The 13,064-nt window shown below is 36.3% G+C and overlaps 2 protein-coding genes across 2 annotated transcripts; one reads left to right on the top strand and one right to left on the bottom strand.

The window, feature by feature from the left end:
* The first annotated feature begins 1,101 nt into the window (after positions 1 to 1,101).
* Positions 1,102 to 4,054, top strand: LOC149415194 (protein KTI12 homolog). The gene is made up of 3 exons (XM_089642703.1): positions 1,102 to 1,660; positions 2,134 to 2,284; positions 2,408 to 4,054. Exons 1-3 carry the CDS (start codon positions 1,393 to 1,395, stop codon positions 2,793 to 2,795), a joined length of 807 nt encoding a protein of 268 aa, XP_089498829.1. The 5' UTR covers positions 1,102 to 1,392; the 3' UTR covers positions 2,796 to 4,054.
* A 3,232-nt stretch (positions 4,055 to 7,286) lies between these two features.
* Positions 7,287 to 12,782, bottom strand: LOC149415193 (protein-L-histidine N-pros-methyltransferase CARNMT1). Its single transcript, XM_089642701.1, has 8 exons — positions 12,287 to 12,782; positions 11,463 to 11,721; positions 11,267 to 11,382; positions 10,835 to 10,976; positions 9,890 to 10,039; positions 9,653 to 9,804; positions 9,489 to 9,570; positions 7,287 to 8,402 (listed from the first exon to the last, which is right to left on the bottom strand). The coding sequence occupies exons 1-8, from the start codon at positions 12,409 to 12,411 to the stop codon at positions 8,277 to 8,279; spliced, it is 1,152 nt and encodes a 383-aa protein (XP_089498827.1). The 5' UTR covers positions 12,412 to 12,782; the 3' UTR covers positions 7,287 to 8,276.
* Between the last annotated feature and the right edge of the window lie 282 nt (positions 12,783 to 13,064).

Below are 13,064 nucleotides of genomic sequence, written 5' to 3'. Positions count from 1 at the left end.
CGCTAATATTCAAAACGATTGGAATAAACAGGCTTGCTGTGAAAATATTTTATAAAACACGATTCGTTTGAAATAGAGCAAAAATCTCTTGACAAATGCTTTTGTTGTATTTAAAGATACACTGTGATTTTTTTCGTGCCTATAACATCTTAAATAAGAGAACAAAACGTGTTTTTAAATATTTTCGGAGCTTACTTTGCGATTTTTTACCATCCAGGGTATTTTATATAATTCTAGTTTCGGCATAACAAATGTAAAGAAATTATCTTCAAAAATAACATATAATTTTTTCGGAACTTAAAAACTTAAGGAATTAACTATAAACTTGTTATATATCGGTAGAAAAAGGGTATGCGGGGTATTAAGGAAAATATTTTTAATCCTCGGCCTCACACCTTGGAAGAACTCAAGGATCGAATTTGGGAGGAAATTGCCATTATACCTCTACATCCGTAGGGATGCGCCAGAATGCGACCGAAAACTTTAGAAATCGTCTTCGTCAATGTATCGCTGCTTGGGGCCATCATCTTTACGGAAACGGTATGATGTACTGAATAAAATAAAATAAACCCCATTTCTGTAAGTTGTGCCGTTTTTTTTTCATATCCCTTCAAAACTTCACTGTTTGTTTTGCTGCACCCTGTATAAAATAAATAAAATATAAATAAAAAAATTTCTTAAATCCCTTGAAGTTTAAGCCAATTCGAAAATACAATCGATATTATGGTAAGAAAGTGTCATATATGACATGATCAAAACAGTCTGAAACTTACCGCATGTAATTTAAAGTGTATTTTTTATTGCAAACTATAACTTTACGCAAGTAATAAGATGATATTCTTACTTAGAGGCTTCTATTCACGTTCGCAAAATACTGCATATATATAATTAGATGGAACACCTCTTAGTTAGAACCTCATACAAAATAATTCTGATATCGTATCCTACCCAACGATCGATTATTATTAAAGTCGTTCAGTTGCGGTTTAAAATAATCGATATTTCGATTATGTATAATATTCATCATTATATATTATTCAATAAAGCCATAGATGAAAAGAGATGAGTGACCGTGACCATGTTTTGACATTTTTTGTTGTGTTGTGACAGAAGTACAGAAACAGAAGGTTTGACTTTGACAGTCTGCTTATGGTCTGCTTTCATGTGAGTTTATAGGTTAGAATAGTTGCTGCGATGGCTACTTCGAGTAAAATACGCGCGACCTAATTACGAATAAAATAAAAATGTATGTTTGGTACACTGAAAATAGTTCAGACAATAAATCACACTCAAATTTTATGGTTGACCGTAAGACCATAATATATTATTATTTTGGAGGTTATCTGAATCCTCCCAAAGGATTGCACATCTCGGAAGAAAATAAACATAAAAATGCCTCTAGTTGTTATGTGCGGCATTCCCAATAGCGGGAAGAGCACAAAAGCATTACAAATTAAAGAATACATCGAGAGGGAGCATAAAAAGAATGCCTATATTGTATCAGAAATTAATGAATTAAAAAAAGCTGGTTACCAGAAAAATGCATTTTACGTAGATTCGCTAAAAGAAAAGCACATTCGTGGAGTTTTAAAATCCGAAGTGATGAGACTGTTGGATAAACAAGACGTTGTGATATTGGATTCAGGCAACTACATTAAAGGTACGTTGGCTTATACACCCCTACTCTAATTACATATACTAACTTAATATAGTTTTAAAAAGGTGTTATTATGTTGTCCGACTTTTGGGATACTAAGCAGTGTTGCGCTTCTTCCTCCTTCCTGAGGCAATGTGTCATTTGTTGTGTCCATCATCAGAGCAGATGTCACGTTCAGACTGTCATCTACCGGACAGGAATTCCATTGGGAAGTCAGTAATATGTGTATTAATGTAAGTCTATGAATAAGGTTAAATATATGGTGAAAAAATGATATTTATGAAAAATTGTATGAAAAAATGTGGATTCTGTAGATATAAGATGTAAATTATAACTTAAAAAAATGTATTTGTAACTAAACTTTAAGCACCTGTTGACAAACTAATTCAATTGGCTTAGCAGGGCTTATTTGTTGATATGTATTAACTATTTATTCAATTAAAAAAAAAAAAAGTGATATCTTGTGTAATTTGCAGGATTCCGCTATGAGCTGTACTGCGCTTCCAAGGCTGTGAAGACAACGCAGTGCACCGTGTTTTGCATCGCCAACATCGCCACAGCTCGCAGCCGGGCCCCCGACGGAGAGGAGCCCTACGAGCCCGAGGTGTTTGATGCCCTTGTCAGCAGGTGGGTCCATCCACTTGTTCCCGCACCGAGCACTTTGCTTCTGCTTTCAATTTGCTCTCTACTTTAAATTATGACATGGTTGCAGACTATACACAAGGTGATATTGTTGTTGTCTGGTAACAGGTTTGAAGAGCCGATGGCCCACAGCAGATGGGACCAGCCGCTGGTGATGTGGGGGGAGGGGGAGGAAGAGGGGGAGAGGGCGCTAGCAGAGGTGCACGGAGCCCTGTTCCAGCGGCCCCCACCACCCCCCAACCTTAGCACGCAGAACGCCCCCCTAACGGCCACCACCTTCCTGCAGCGGGTGGACAGGATGACGCAGGAGGTGTGCGAGCGCGCGGCGTGTGGCCTGGTGCCCGGCCTGCCTGCCGCTCCGCCACCCGCCCCGGCGCAGCTCGCCCGCCTGCGCCGACAGTTCCTGACCTACACCAAGCAGATGTTGTCGGCCGTCGACCCCGCCACAATTTCCCCCTTGTTTGTGCAGTACTTAATGACCAATCTGAATGAATGATTGTCTCGTGTACAGGTCGTCAAACATTTATTTTTATATATTTATTTATTGAATACCCATAGGGCTTTTACAAACATAATAAATGTTGAAAATTTAAAAAAATTATTCAGTAATAACATATCTGTACATACATATATTACATATTAGTTATATTCACAACTAATCATTTTTCCTTTGATGTTGGACGGAGAGGTTTTTAAATATATGGAAAAGGTCTGTAATGTATTGGCGGTTCGCTGAAATCGCACTAATGGGGAGTGATACGAATAGTTATTGCTATGATTGTCATAGGGGAAAAGATTGTGGAGTCTAGTAAATTTAACAGGGACACAGATATAACATTTAAGGGCAGTCTATGAAGTTATTCAGCAATTTAACAAGTTTAAGAATATCAATAATAGTTCAACAGGTAAAAAGTAGCGGTAATTTTAGATTGGACATTAATATTTTGTAGCAGATGTCAATTACAGGTTGTCGCAACTTGTATTGAATATAACTAAGAAACTTCCTTTGTACTTTCTGCAAGCGGTGTAAGTTACAAGTATAATCATATCAATACAAGTAGACCGTACAAGAGATGCATATTCTAGATGCAATCTCACAAAGGAGCAGTAAAATAATTTCATCGATTTTTTCGAAGAAAGCAAATACTTTGGGGTGTGACATTATACAGGGTGTCCGGGGGTAAAGTGCTTTAACTTCGGGGGGTGATTTTACACGATAGTACAAGTAAAAAAAATATATAAATTATTTCGAAATTCCAACATTTTAACACAGGTTGTTTTAGGTAAAAAAGTTGAATTGTTTGTATGGAAAAATAAATATTCTTCTATGCCAAAATATTTTTGTATGGGAAAATGTATTTCGAAAAAAGGTAATTATCTTTTTTACTTCTACCATCATGTAGAATCACCTCCCGAAGTTAGCGCACTTTATCCCCGGAATCCTGGTTGGCTGTCATTTATTAATTCAATAAAAGCACTGTTTTACAAACTGTGTTTTTTCATTTAATATAGTTCCATTGACTCAACGAAAAGTCCTTGTGTTACGTATTACAAAAACTAAAATTTGCATGGCCTTATTGGAAATTGTTTTGCAGTGACGATCAAAGGTAAGTTTCCTGTCAAAAATAACTTCCAAGGTCTTTGACGAATGGTGCTAATACAATTTCGTTATTATTAATTGAATACGATGTAGATATTGGATTCCGTGAAAGGTAAAAACACATGTGAAACATTTTTTCATGTTCAGGAATAATTAATTTATTTCAGACCAGCGCAAGTCTATCTATATTTTGCTGAAGGATAAGTGCATCACTTAAACATTTTTTAATCTGGAAAAGCTTTAGGACATCTACAAATATATAATGAATTTTACATTATGGAAATACAAAGATAAATAATTTATAAATATGATAAAAGAAATGGGCCTATACACCTTATTTACCACACCTAATTATTATTTTTTTATCTGTTTAGTACAGAAAATACATACTGTACATTTGTAAAATGTTTTGACTGTCCAACTAGGAGGAATTACCGTTTTAGGAGAGTCGAAATTTGGATGAATTAGCATACATATTTTGTACAAAAAAGACGATTTTTTCAATAATATTTGAGAATGAATTGAGGAGAGAAATTGATTAGTAATTGTGTACATCCGATTTATTTCCAGTTTTATGAATCAATATAAGAATTGACCGACTGACTGAAGAAAAGACTGACTTGAAACTAAGATTGCAGATGAATGCAATAAGACTTCCTATAAGCGTTTTTAATACTTTCAGCAGATTTGAGGAAACTTTGTCTGGCCCACAAGCATTTGATGTCTTGAGTTTATCTATCATGTTTATGACTTCTTTAGATTAAGAATAGTTGAGGGTATGTTGGCTAGTTCAGATTCAATTTTCTTACAGTAATGATTTCACTGAAGTAAAATAGTGGTTATCAATATTAGCCATCCTTTTGGGGATATAAGTATTTGTGTTTTTAATGTCTAACGATTGTATGAAGGAAGACTTATTTTTTTTGTTTTGATAATTTTTGGAAATATTTCCCAAAAACTTTTTGGAGTAAGTGTATGCATGTTTTTCGTAGAAATTTTTATTTTGTAGATTTAATTAGTTTTTTACACAAGTTTCTATATTTCTTATATTGTTCTTGTACTAAAATATTCTGTGGTTGTCTTTTAGCATTTTTGCGAAGTTGATTGCGTCTGTGGACAGATTTGACTAGGCCAGGGGAGATCCATGGCATGAGTTTATATTATTTGTTCGGAATAACTTTGTTGACAGTTTGGTTAGTTATGTAGTATGGTAATTTCGTGATAAATTCCTGCATTGCTTGGTCAGTATCAGTTTGGTCTAGTACGTTTTGCCACTTTTCTGTACGTAACTCTTCAAGCATGCTGCTGTAATTTATTCTTGAAATATATTTATTTTTAGCAAGGGTGGAAGGCTTATTTATTAGGCCTAGAGCTGTGGTATATATAATGATCTGAAATTGTTGTGTATGACAAACGAGTGATCTAAGCAGGATTTACTCGTACTCTGGTGGGGGTGTCGATTGAAAACATAAACAATCATCAGATTGACGATGATTGTCTCAAATAGTGTTAATATTCAGGTCTGGATTATTTTTGCTGTTAAAGATATAATGGAGTGAATTTAGAAAGGTATCGATGTTATGGAATGATGCTGATATATAGATTTCCAATATACATATGTTTTTGTTAAGCACAGTTTGCCTGTGATAAAGTGAGTTCGTCAACTCACGTTTGCACACCATCTCTCACGTACATGACAATACCACTATGTAGCTTTATTTATTACACTAGTTGTGTGATACTCAGTATAATATTGTATCTCTTTGGAGGTGTAATATTTATTGATCCAGCACTCGGTCTAAACTAGTTTGTCAAATGTGAAATTAAGTTGGTCTAGAAATACAAGGAGGTCATCAATGTTGTTTATACTTCTTATGTTCTGGTGTATGATTTTCAGACCATACAAATCCTAACAAAATGTATTTGTGTCTTTAAGATTATCAATTACATTTCTGTTACATGTGAGTATGATTTCATCGGGGATATCAAAAGATACTTGAATCATTGAGTTATTTAAAACATTTGGTTCACTAAACCTTGTCATGTCTTATGTCCATGTCCTCGGGGGTCCCCAACTTTTTAAGGCACAACCCACTTTTTTCTTAACTGTTCATCACTTGGAAACCTATGTCCAGACATTCTCAAGGAGCATACAGGCATGATACAACATTGATACATTTTAATCCCTATTATTATTAAACTTTTTTTTATTTTGCCATTTCCTAGGAGTTAACGACTGGCATGATATCGACTAAACTAAACGGCTGATTTGAGTGTTTCAGATTACATGCTAGATAGTTAGATAGTTTGAACTGTTCTCTTGACAATACATTCAGTCATAATATATGTAAGTTCAATAACGCATATGGGTCAATCGTTTCACTTATGTATCGTCCATGTAAGTTCAATAAATTTTGAAATTGATCAATACACAACTGGTACTCGGTTAAGTCAATACCGCGAACCATCCCCAGTACATAAGCAAGCAAGAGTGCGTTTATCATATTTATTATTTAGATATTATTTTTTATTTTAGTTTATCTTAATCTTAATATGAACAAATTACACTCATACCTTTTTCCTTCCCAGATCTTCCTCTCATTAAAAAAACCCTTCACACAGCATCCCCGAAGATGACATAGGCCCTAAGAGAAATTATTTTTCTCAGGGCTTCCTGTATGGAGCTAAAAAAAAATAATTCCAGAACGCACAAGGAAGCTAAAAACCTATGGCATATTTCATACAACATAAAGTCTGTTCTGAACGATGCTAGTAGGTATCTACGGGCCAAAACTGGTTAAACTCTGGAACCAAATATTACCAAACACTGACATATTGTTGACATATCTGCTCTGCGTCCGTGGACTTCGAACATAGATACTTTGCACCTTTATAATATTATTACGCCCATCCCAATATTTGCTGTATTTTTATCAAGCCGGTGAGATAAGTAGCGATGTTGATTATTAAGTTTGTTTAACTCACAAACAAAGCGTTAAAGTTACCGTAAGGATAATTTTAATATTTATATGCTACTTAAGTCTGGGACGCCCGAGGAAGACATGGCACGATCAAGTGAATAAGATACTCGAGTCGGGCCATGTCAAGAGTCAGAATAATAGAAGAGTGTGTATGAATGTGAATGAGGCAAGGAGCGTGTGCCAAGACCGAGTCGTTTGGTGGTCCGTCCTCTCTGCCTACCCCTGCGGAGAAACGGCATGATGATTAGTTAGTTTTATACGCTACTTAGTTTAATTACTTGAATTAAAACTTTATGTTCTTTAATTTTGGAATAAAAGTTATAGCAGGGCACTAATAATAGTATCATAGCAATTGAGTTTTGTACTCATAAATCAAAAAGATATAAAAATAATTGAAACAAATTTTTAGTCATTCTTTAAAAAAATATATATTTGTACAGCATATAATAATTCAAGATTTTAGCGAAACATAGAGGGACCAAATTATAATCGGCAGTTCTGTCTCACTGCATATTTGAGTTGTTTGGTATCAAAACTGGTCAGATCCAAAATTTAAAAAAAATAAACTAAGTATTGAACTGTGTTCATTATTAACAAAAGAACAGTTCTTATTTTTCAAAAGCAGTCATATCCGCATATTTTGTAAGAGAAACCGGTTTAAAAAGCGGCTGTGGTATGAAAAATAGTCAAATCCAGCACTTGTTTTGGTGTTTCCTGAAAATTCACCTAAAGTGGAGTTGACCAGTTTTGATACCAATTGACACATTTGTTTATTAACCAATTAACGTTCAGTGGAGCAATTATTAAACTGTTCCATTTACAAAACAGCGTTTTGTTGGCTATGGAAATCTTGGGCACATGTCATGCTACATACATAAATTCTAAATACTAATGAAATAATAATATGTACATAATTGTCACAGGTTACTTGATCATTGCGCTCCAGCAGCAGACCCAGCTTTGTAAAGTATTTACCCAGGGCTGGCCCTGTATTAGGAGTTAGGTATTATAGGCGCCTTGGCAGGTTGGCTCCCAGAGCGGACTGCTCCAATTGCGCCTGCACATGGCCGGCCCTGTCTGTACCTTTGAATTACAGACACGGCCAGATCCATTAATCAATTCAGTCAGATTTAGCATGTTAAGTGCATTTATTAATTTGATAAATCACCAATTTCGTTAATTAGTTTAACGATTCACACGAACAAGGCCGAAGGTAGCCAAATCACCAGACTGATACAGTCAATTCATTTGGTCCGCTTTGCCCGTGTCTACTTGTATAGGAGTAGGTATTGAGCTACTGAGCTTTACAGAGAGGATGGATAATTGAGAGTAACATGAAAAGGTAAATTCCAGAGGTAAAGGTCACTTATGACTATTTGTGGTGATGAGGATACAGTCAGAGGTTTGTGTCTGCGTCTATGTGCTTGGGCTTGCGACACACCAGGAACACAGAGTCGTACTCGTGCTGCAGCATGGAACTCGGGTTGTGGAAGTATTTGGTCTTCACTCCAGTCTCTGATTTCTGCAATTCATTTTGAATTCTATTTTTATTAAATCCCTCAAAGTATTGTTGTGTACTCTCAACTCTGCTATTCGCTAACTTAAGACCATGCAAATATTATTATATAATAGCATTTTATAGCTGTAATATGTTATCTGCCGCTGATGCTCCAATGAATATATTCTCCTTTTTGACATTAACTCGTTCAGTGCCGATCACTCCCTCCGACGTAGCTATTTAAAAGTAGGCTCATATAAACTTATGATAAGCGGATTAAAAAAAACAACAAAATAGCTGGCACCGAACGAGTTAAGGTCCAAAATATACAATTTTTGACACAACTATTTGACAAGTTACTTCTATTTTTCCACAACAGTTAGGTATTGAATGTGATTTTAGAGCAAGTTGCTGCAATTTTACTACACACAAAGTTATTATTGTATTAGGCTAGTATAGGGGTCGGCAGACCGCCACTCTTCAGACCTTGACTACAGACATCAACTCCAAGTTTACCTCCACTCAACACCAACCTTATGAGATATAGCCTCCGAACCAACTTTGAATTGTATAATGCAGAACGTATAAAATAAACATTCATGTCAAATGGAAATTTAAGGACGGGTTGTTTCGGAGAACTTGAACGATTCTTCAAATTTCAAAGTTAATTTTCAAGTTCTGTGAAAGATATTTTTTAGTTCTGTTTTTATTTCAGTTCTGTCAAGCAACTAGCCTATAATGATATAATAACAGAATTTGAATAGGACTTTCACAGAACCCGTAAATGAACGTTGAAATTTGATGAATTGTTCAAATTCTCCGAAACAACCCGTCCTAAAAGTTATTTATCTAAGGAACCGGTTATTTCTACGTTCAAATCTTTGTTTTTATCATAGAATTTTTCTAGTCACCCTTGCTACGCCCCAGGATACGAAAATAGTCTGAGGAACTGGTTTCTTCTTTCCCAGAAACTCTCTAGCCACCCCCTATTATATGGCTGCTATCCCGCTTCCTTGAGAACTTGGTTCTTATCACTTGATGAAGTCTGCTGACCCCTGTGATAGTGTAATGTTAGTTAGTTGACAATAAGATAGGAGAGTAAGTACACACCTCGATAATGAATCCCACGTCCTGAATGATGTCGCAGAGGATGTCAAAGGGAGGTTCGATGCTCCCCTCAGTGTCAGTGTCGCTGCAGAAAGGTCACGGCATGAGCATTACTTGAACAATATGTATATACCGTGCACAGGGTGAAGAGATTGTGTATTGCTTACCAGAAATGATAGAGCAGAGGACCAATGTTGACCCAAATGCCCCCGGGTTTGAGGATGTGGTAGATGGTCTCTATGAAGTCTATAACGTTGGGGGCGCAGTCTATGAAGAAGCACGTAGCTACACAATCCCACTCCGCTTCCTTGGTATACACCTGAAATGGGACAAGAGGAGTGACTTACGTGCTTAGTCCGTCATTTCATTACTTAAAGTATGAGATGTACATGGGCAGGTTGTACCTCAACAAAGTCCCCGGCCACCATAGAGAACTCCTGGCCCTGCAGAGCCGCCGGGCTCGTGTCGGGGAAGGAAACACTCCTCAGCTGCTCCTCGCAATTCAGGTTGTTCACCAGCTGGTGGGCCCACGGATGGACGCTGTACTGGTTTACCTAATTTAAACAATGACCACAGATGTTGTACTGGTTTATATAATTTAACCCTCGGGTCTAGATAAAAAACATCATATCATCAAATATAACTGCATGAGATTCAATATCAAATATATTTGCTGTTTTTGAATGTATTTATTTATGAATGTAGTTCATAAATAAATACATTCAATATCAAATATATTTGCTGTTTTTGAATGTATTTATTTATGAATGTAGTTCAAAATATTTAAAAAAATTATACAAACACAGCCACAGTTTTTAAAATCGCTTATTGATGTTTTTTTTCTCATAAACTTTATTTACCACTATATATTAGACAAATGTTTTATGAAGGTTATTGTTTTTTATATTTAAATACTTATTAAAAATTGGTAAACCTCGATCAGGTGAACTGTTTTATAGAATTATATCAAATTATACGGGAGCGTCTATAGTAAACTTCTAAATGCAAAGAGAAAGCTAGGTGTTCTCTCTTTCTAAATCTGTTTACATTATAAATACATATGTATGCCCAAAAGAAAATGTAATAGAACGTGTTTTATGAGATGTGTCATTTGGTGACAGATATAGCACTATGTGACCCGAGTGGTTAACAATAGTTGATTGTACTGTGGACACTTACCTTTCTATCTTTTGTGGTAGAATTCAATTACAATAATATTTTGATTAAAACCTTTGTTCTAGTTACCCAACTGTTGATAATTAATTAGGATTAATTTTATTTTTATATTATTTAATGTCATCCTTTTTAAATCTTGTCACGAACATTTAAAAAAAATAAAAAAGTAATACCTCGTGACATTTGTTTAGCACAAAATTACTGGCGAAGATCATGAAGAAGGAGAATTCATTTCCTTGGCAGATATATCCGAGCACCGCAATCTCGTACGCCAGCCGACCCAGCCCCGCTCCCGGCACCAGCACGCTCACCCCGCTGCGACAAACACACTCATTCCATATACATAGTCCGGTACAGTCCACAATACTGCACTACTTACTTACCACTGCTATTTAAACTATTGACTAAATACGCGATTTCAGAAAAATAAATAATAATAATTCTGCCGTAAGCAAAAAGGCAGCTAGGAATTTGCAAAAGCCAATTCCTTTTGTACTGTACTTTTTATTATCAGAATCTCTTATTTAGAATGTGACAATTGCAAATTTCTAGCTGCCTTATTGCTTATGTTGCAGAAAAATTGAGTCTCATGTTGGTGGCATTACCTGGGGTCAGGGAACTCTCGCTGGATCTGCTGGATGACGGGGGAGTAGCACTGCAAGCGCTCGAGGGCCCCCGCAGCGCTCCAGTCTCGCACCACCTGCTTCAGTACGTAGTGTACCTAACAACACACATACAACCATTATCATCACTTACTACATTTTTATATAAGTATATTAATTATACTTGTGCGGGATTAACCTTTTCGATATCATGAGGTTTGGGCACTGGCGCACCCGAGTCACCGGGGAGGTGCTGCAGGAGCAACTCCTGACTAGGCACGTTCTCGAATATGGACTGTGCGCCTTCCACCAGGAGGCAGATGAGCTGGTGGTTGTGAAGGATGGCGTCGCGCATGTCCTGCAGCGCGCGGCGGTAGCGCGGCAGGCGGGCCTGGTGACGCAAAGGCAGAGTGTCCACAAACTGTTCCCGCCGCTCCACCCGGTTCAGAGCTGCGGTCCTGAACACAACACAACATGGATTTAAGTCACCATTATTCACTTTACTGAAGTCTACTATCATTTTTCTCAACGCCTCAACATTTGCGAATTGGGAGATTCAAACAGCCACGTGAGGAGTAGTGAAGTTCTGTCATAACATTCTGTACCGTTGAACGAGTTGCACATCTCTAATGAAAAGGGGAACCCGAACCCAGCCGGGCTGTGGGCGTGCAACCTCTGGGTCCAGAGCAACTCGTTCTACCGCGGCGGTCGTAACTTGTTTCTATACCTCAAGTAACATTACACAGGGGCCTAACTACAAAAACAAATGTTTTGAGTTAAGCTTGATTTCAGTAATGCCATAATAATATTTATTAGTGACACAAAGTTCTATCTTGTACATACAGCAGTTTAAGAGATAAAGTTGGTCACATCAGTTGGGAATATAGCACTCCAATCTTTATTTGCGTTTATCTCAACTATGTTTTTGCAGATAGGCCACTGTGATCTAAAGCTTCGATTTGTGCGTCACAAATGGAATAAATATAATACTTTACTTTTATTAAAATCCATATAGGTACATACTTGTAATATTTGAAAGCAGCTAAAATGGAGTAGAAGTGCTGCTTTTCAACTTCGTCATTAAAGGGATTTTCAGGTGGAACATTTTTACAATTATGTTTCATAGTGCGCTTGAGATTTAAATCCATAGCTTTAAGATTTTGATAAAAAACGAGGAAACAACGACCAAAAGCTAACCGCCTTTACAATTACATATATAACACACTTTAATATACTTATAATGCCAGAACAAACAGCAGATAGCAACAATGGATCAAATAATTATATATCTATTTTAGGTTATAATGCCAGAACAAACAGCAGATAACAACAATGGATCAAACAATTAAATATCTGTTTTAGGTTAATAAACTCGCGAATATCATTATTTTATTAAATCAGCATTATTTTCCAATATACGCTTTGCATTTGTAAAACACTGATCTTTCTGTAATATTTTAATTAGAGCATTGTTTAAGTTATTGGCCGCTGCTAACAAAACTCGTAAAATCTATAGAACCGAAATTGACCGAAATCCATGAACTGTCATTGTCATTTTCTGTCACACTTAACCAGAGATAAGAGTTTAATAGCGATGTGCATAATAATCGAAATGTCCAAATCGGAATCACTGAAATAATTATTTATTAGTCAGTTGCACAGTGATTCACCTCATGAAAGCTAGAAGGTATAAAAGTTAATTTAAAAAAATTCAACGATGATGTCGTGGGTGTGTCATCAAATAGACAGTGCGGTAAATGCATTCTTAATTAGAGTGAGTAATGCATGGATTGACTGATGC

This window comes from Hesperophylax consimilis, chromosome 18 (assembly GCF_061612785.1).
Source record: "Hesperophylax consimilis isolate HC1 chromosome 18, BYU_Hcon_1.0, whole genome shotgun sequence".
NCBI classification, from domain to species: domain Eukaryota; kingdom Metazoa; phylum Arthropoda; class Insecta; order Trichoptera; family Limnephilidae; genus Hesperophylax; species Hesperophylax consimilis.
Note: the sequence above shows the minus strand (reverse complement) of the source record. Positions and strands in the feature narration are given on the sequence as shown.

Bases quoted from the DNA above. Each gene is read 5' to 3' on its own strand.
- LOC149415194 (XM_089642703.1), top strand. From the start codon at position 1,393: ATGCCTCTAGTTGTTATGTGCGGCATTCCCAATAGCGGGAAGAGCACA. The intron at 1,661-2,133 runs GTACGTTGGCTT...TGTAATTTGCAG, and splicing joins TTCAGGCAACTACATTAAAG to GATTCCGCTATGAGCTGTAC. The intron at 2,285-2,407 runs GTGGGTCCATCC...GTCTGGTAACAG, and splicing joins TTTGATGCCCTTGTCAGCAG to GTTTGAAGAGCCGATGGCCC.
- LOC149415193 (XM_089642701.1), bottom strand. From the start codon at position 12,411: ATGGATTTAAATCTCAAGCGCACTATGAAACATAATTGTAAAAATGTT. The intron at 10,040-10,834 runs GTATTACTTTTT...TGTTTAAATTAG, and splicing joins TGCTAAACAAATGTCACGAG to GTAAACCAGTACAGCGTCCA. The intron at 9,571-9,652 runs GTAAGCAATACA...ACCTTTCTGCAG, and splicing joins CCTCTGCTCTATCATTTCTG to CGACACTGACACTGAGGGGA.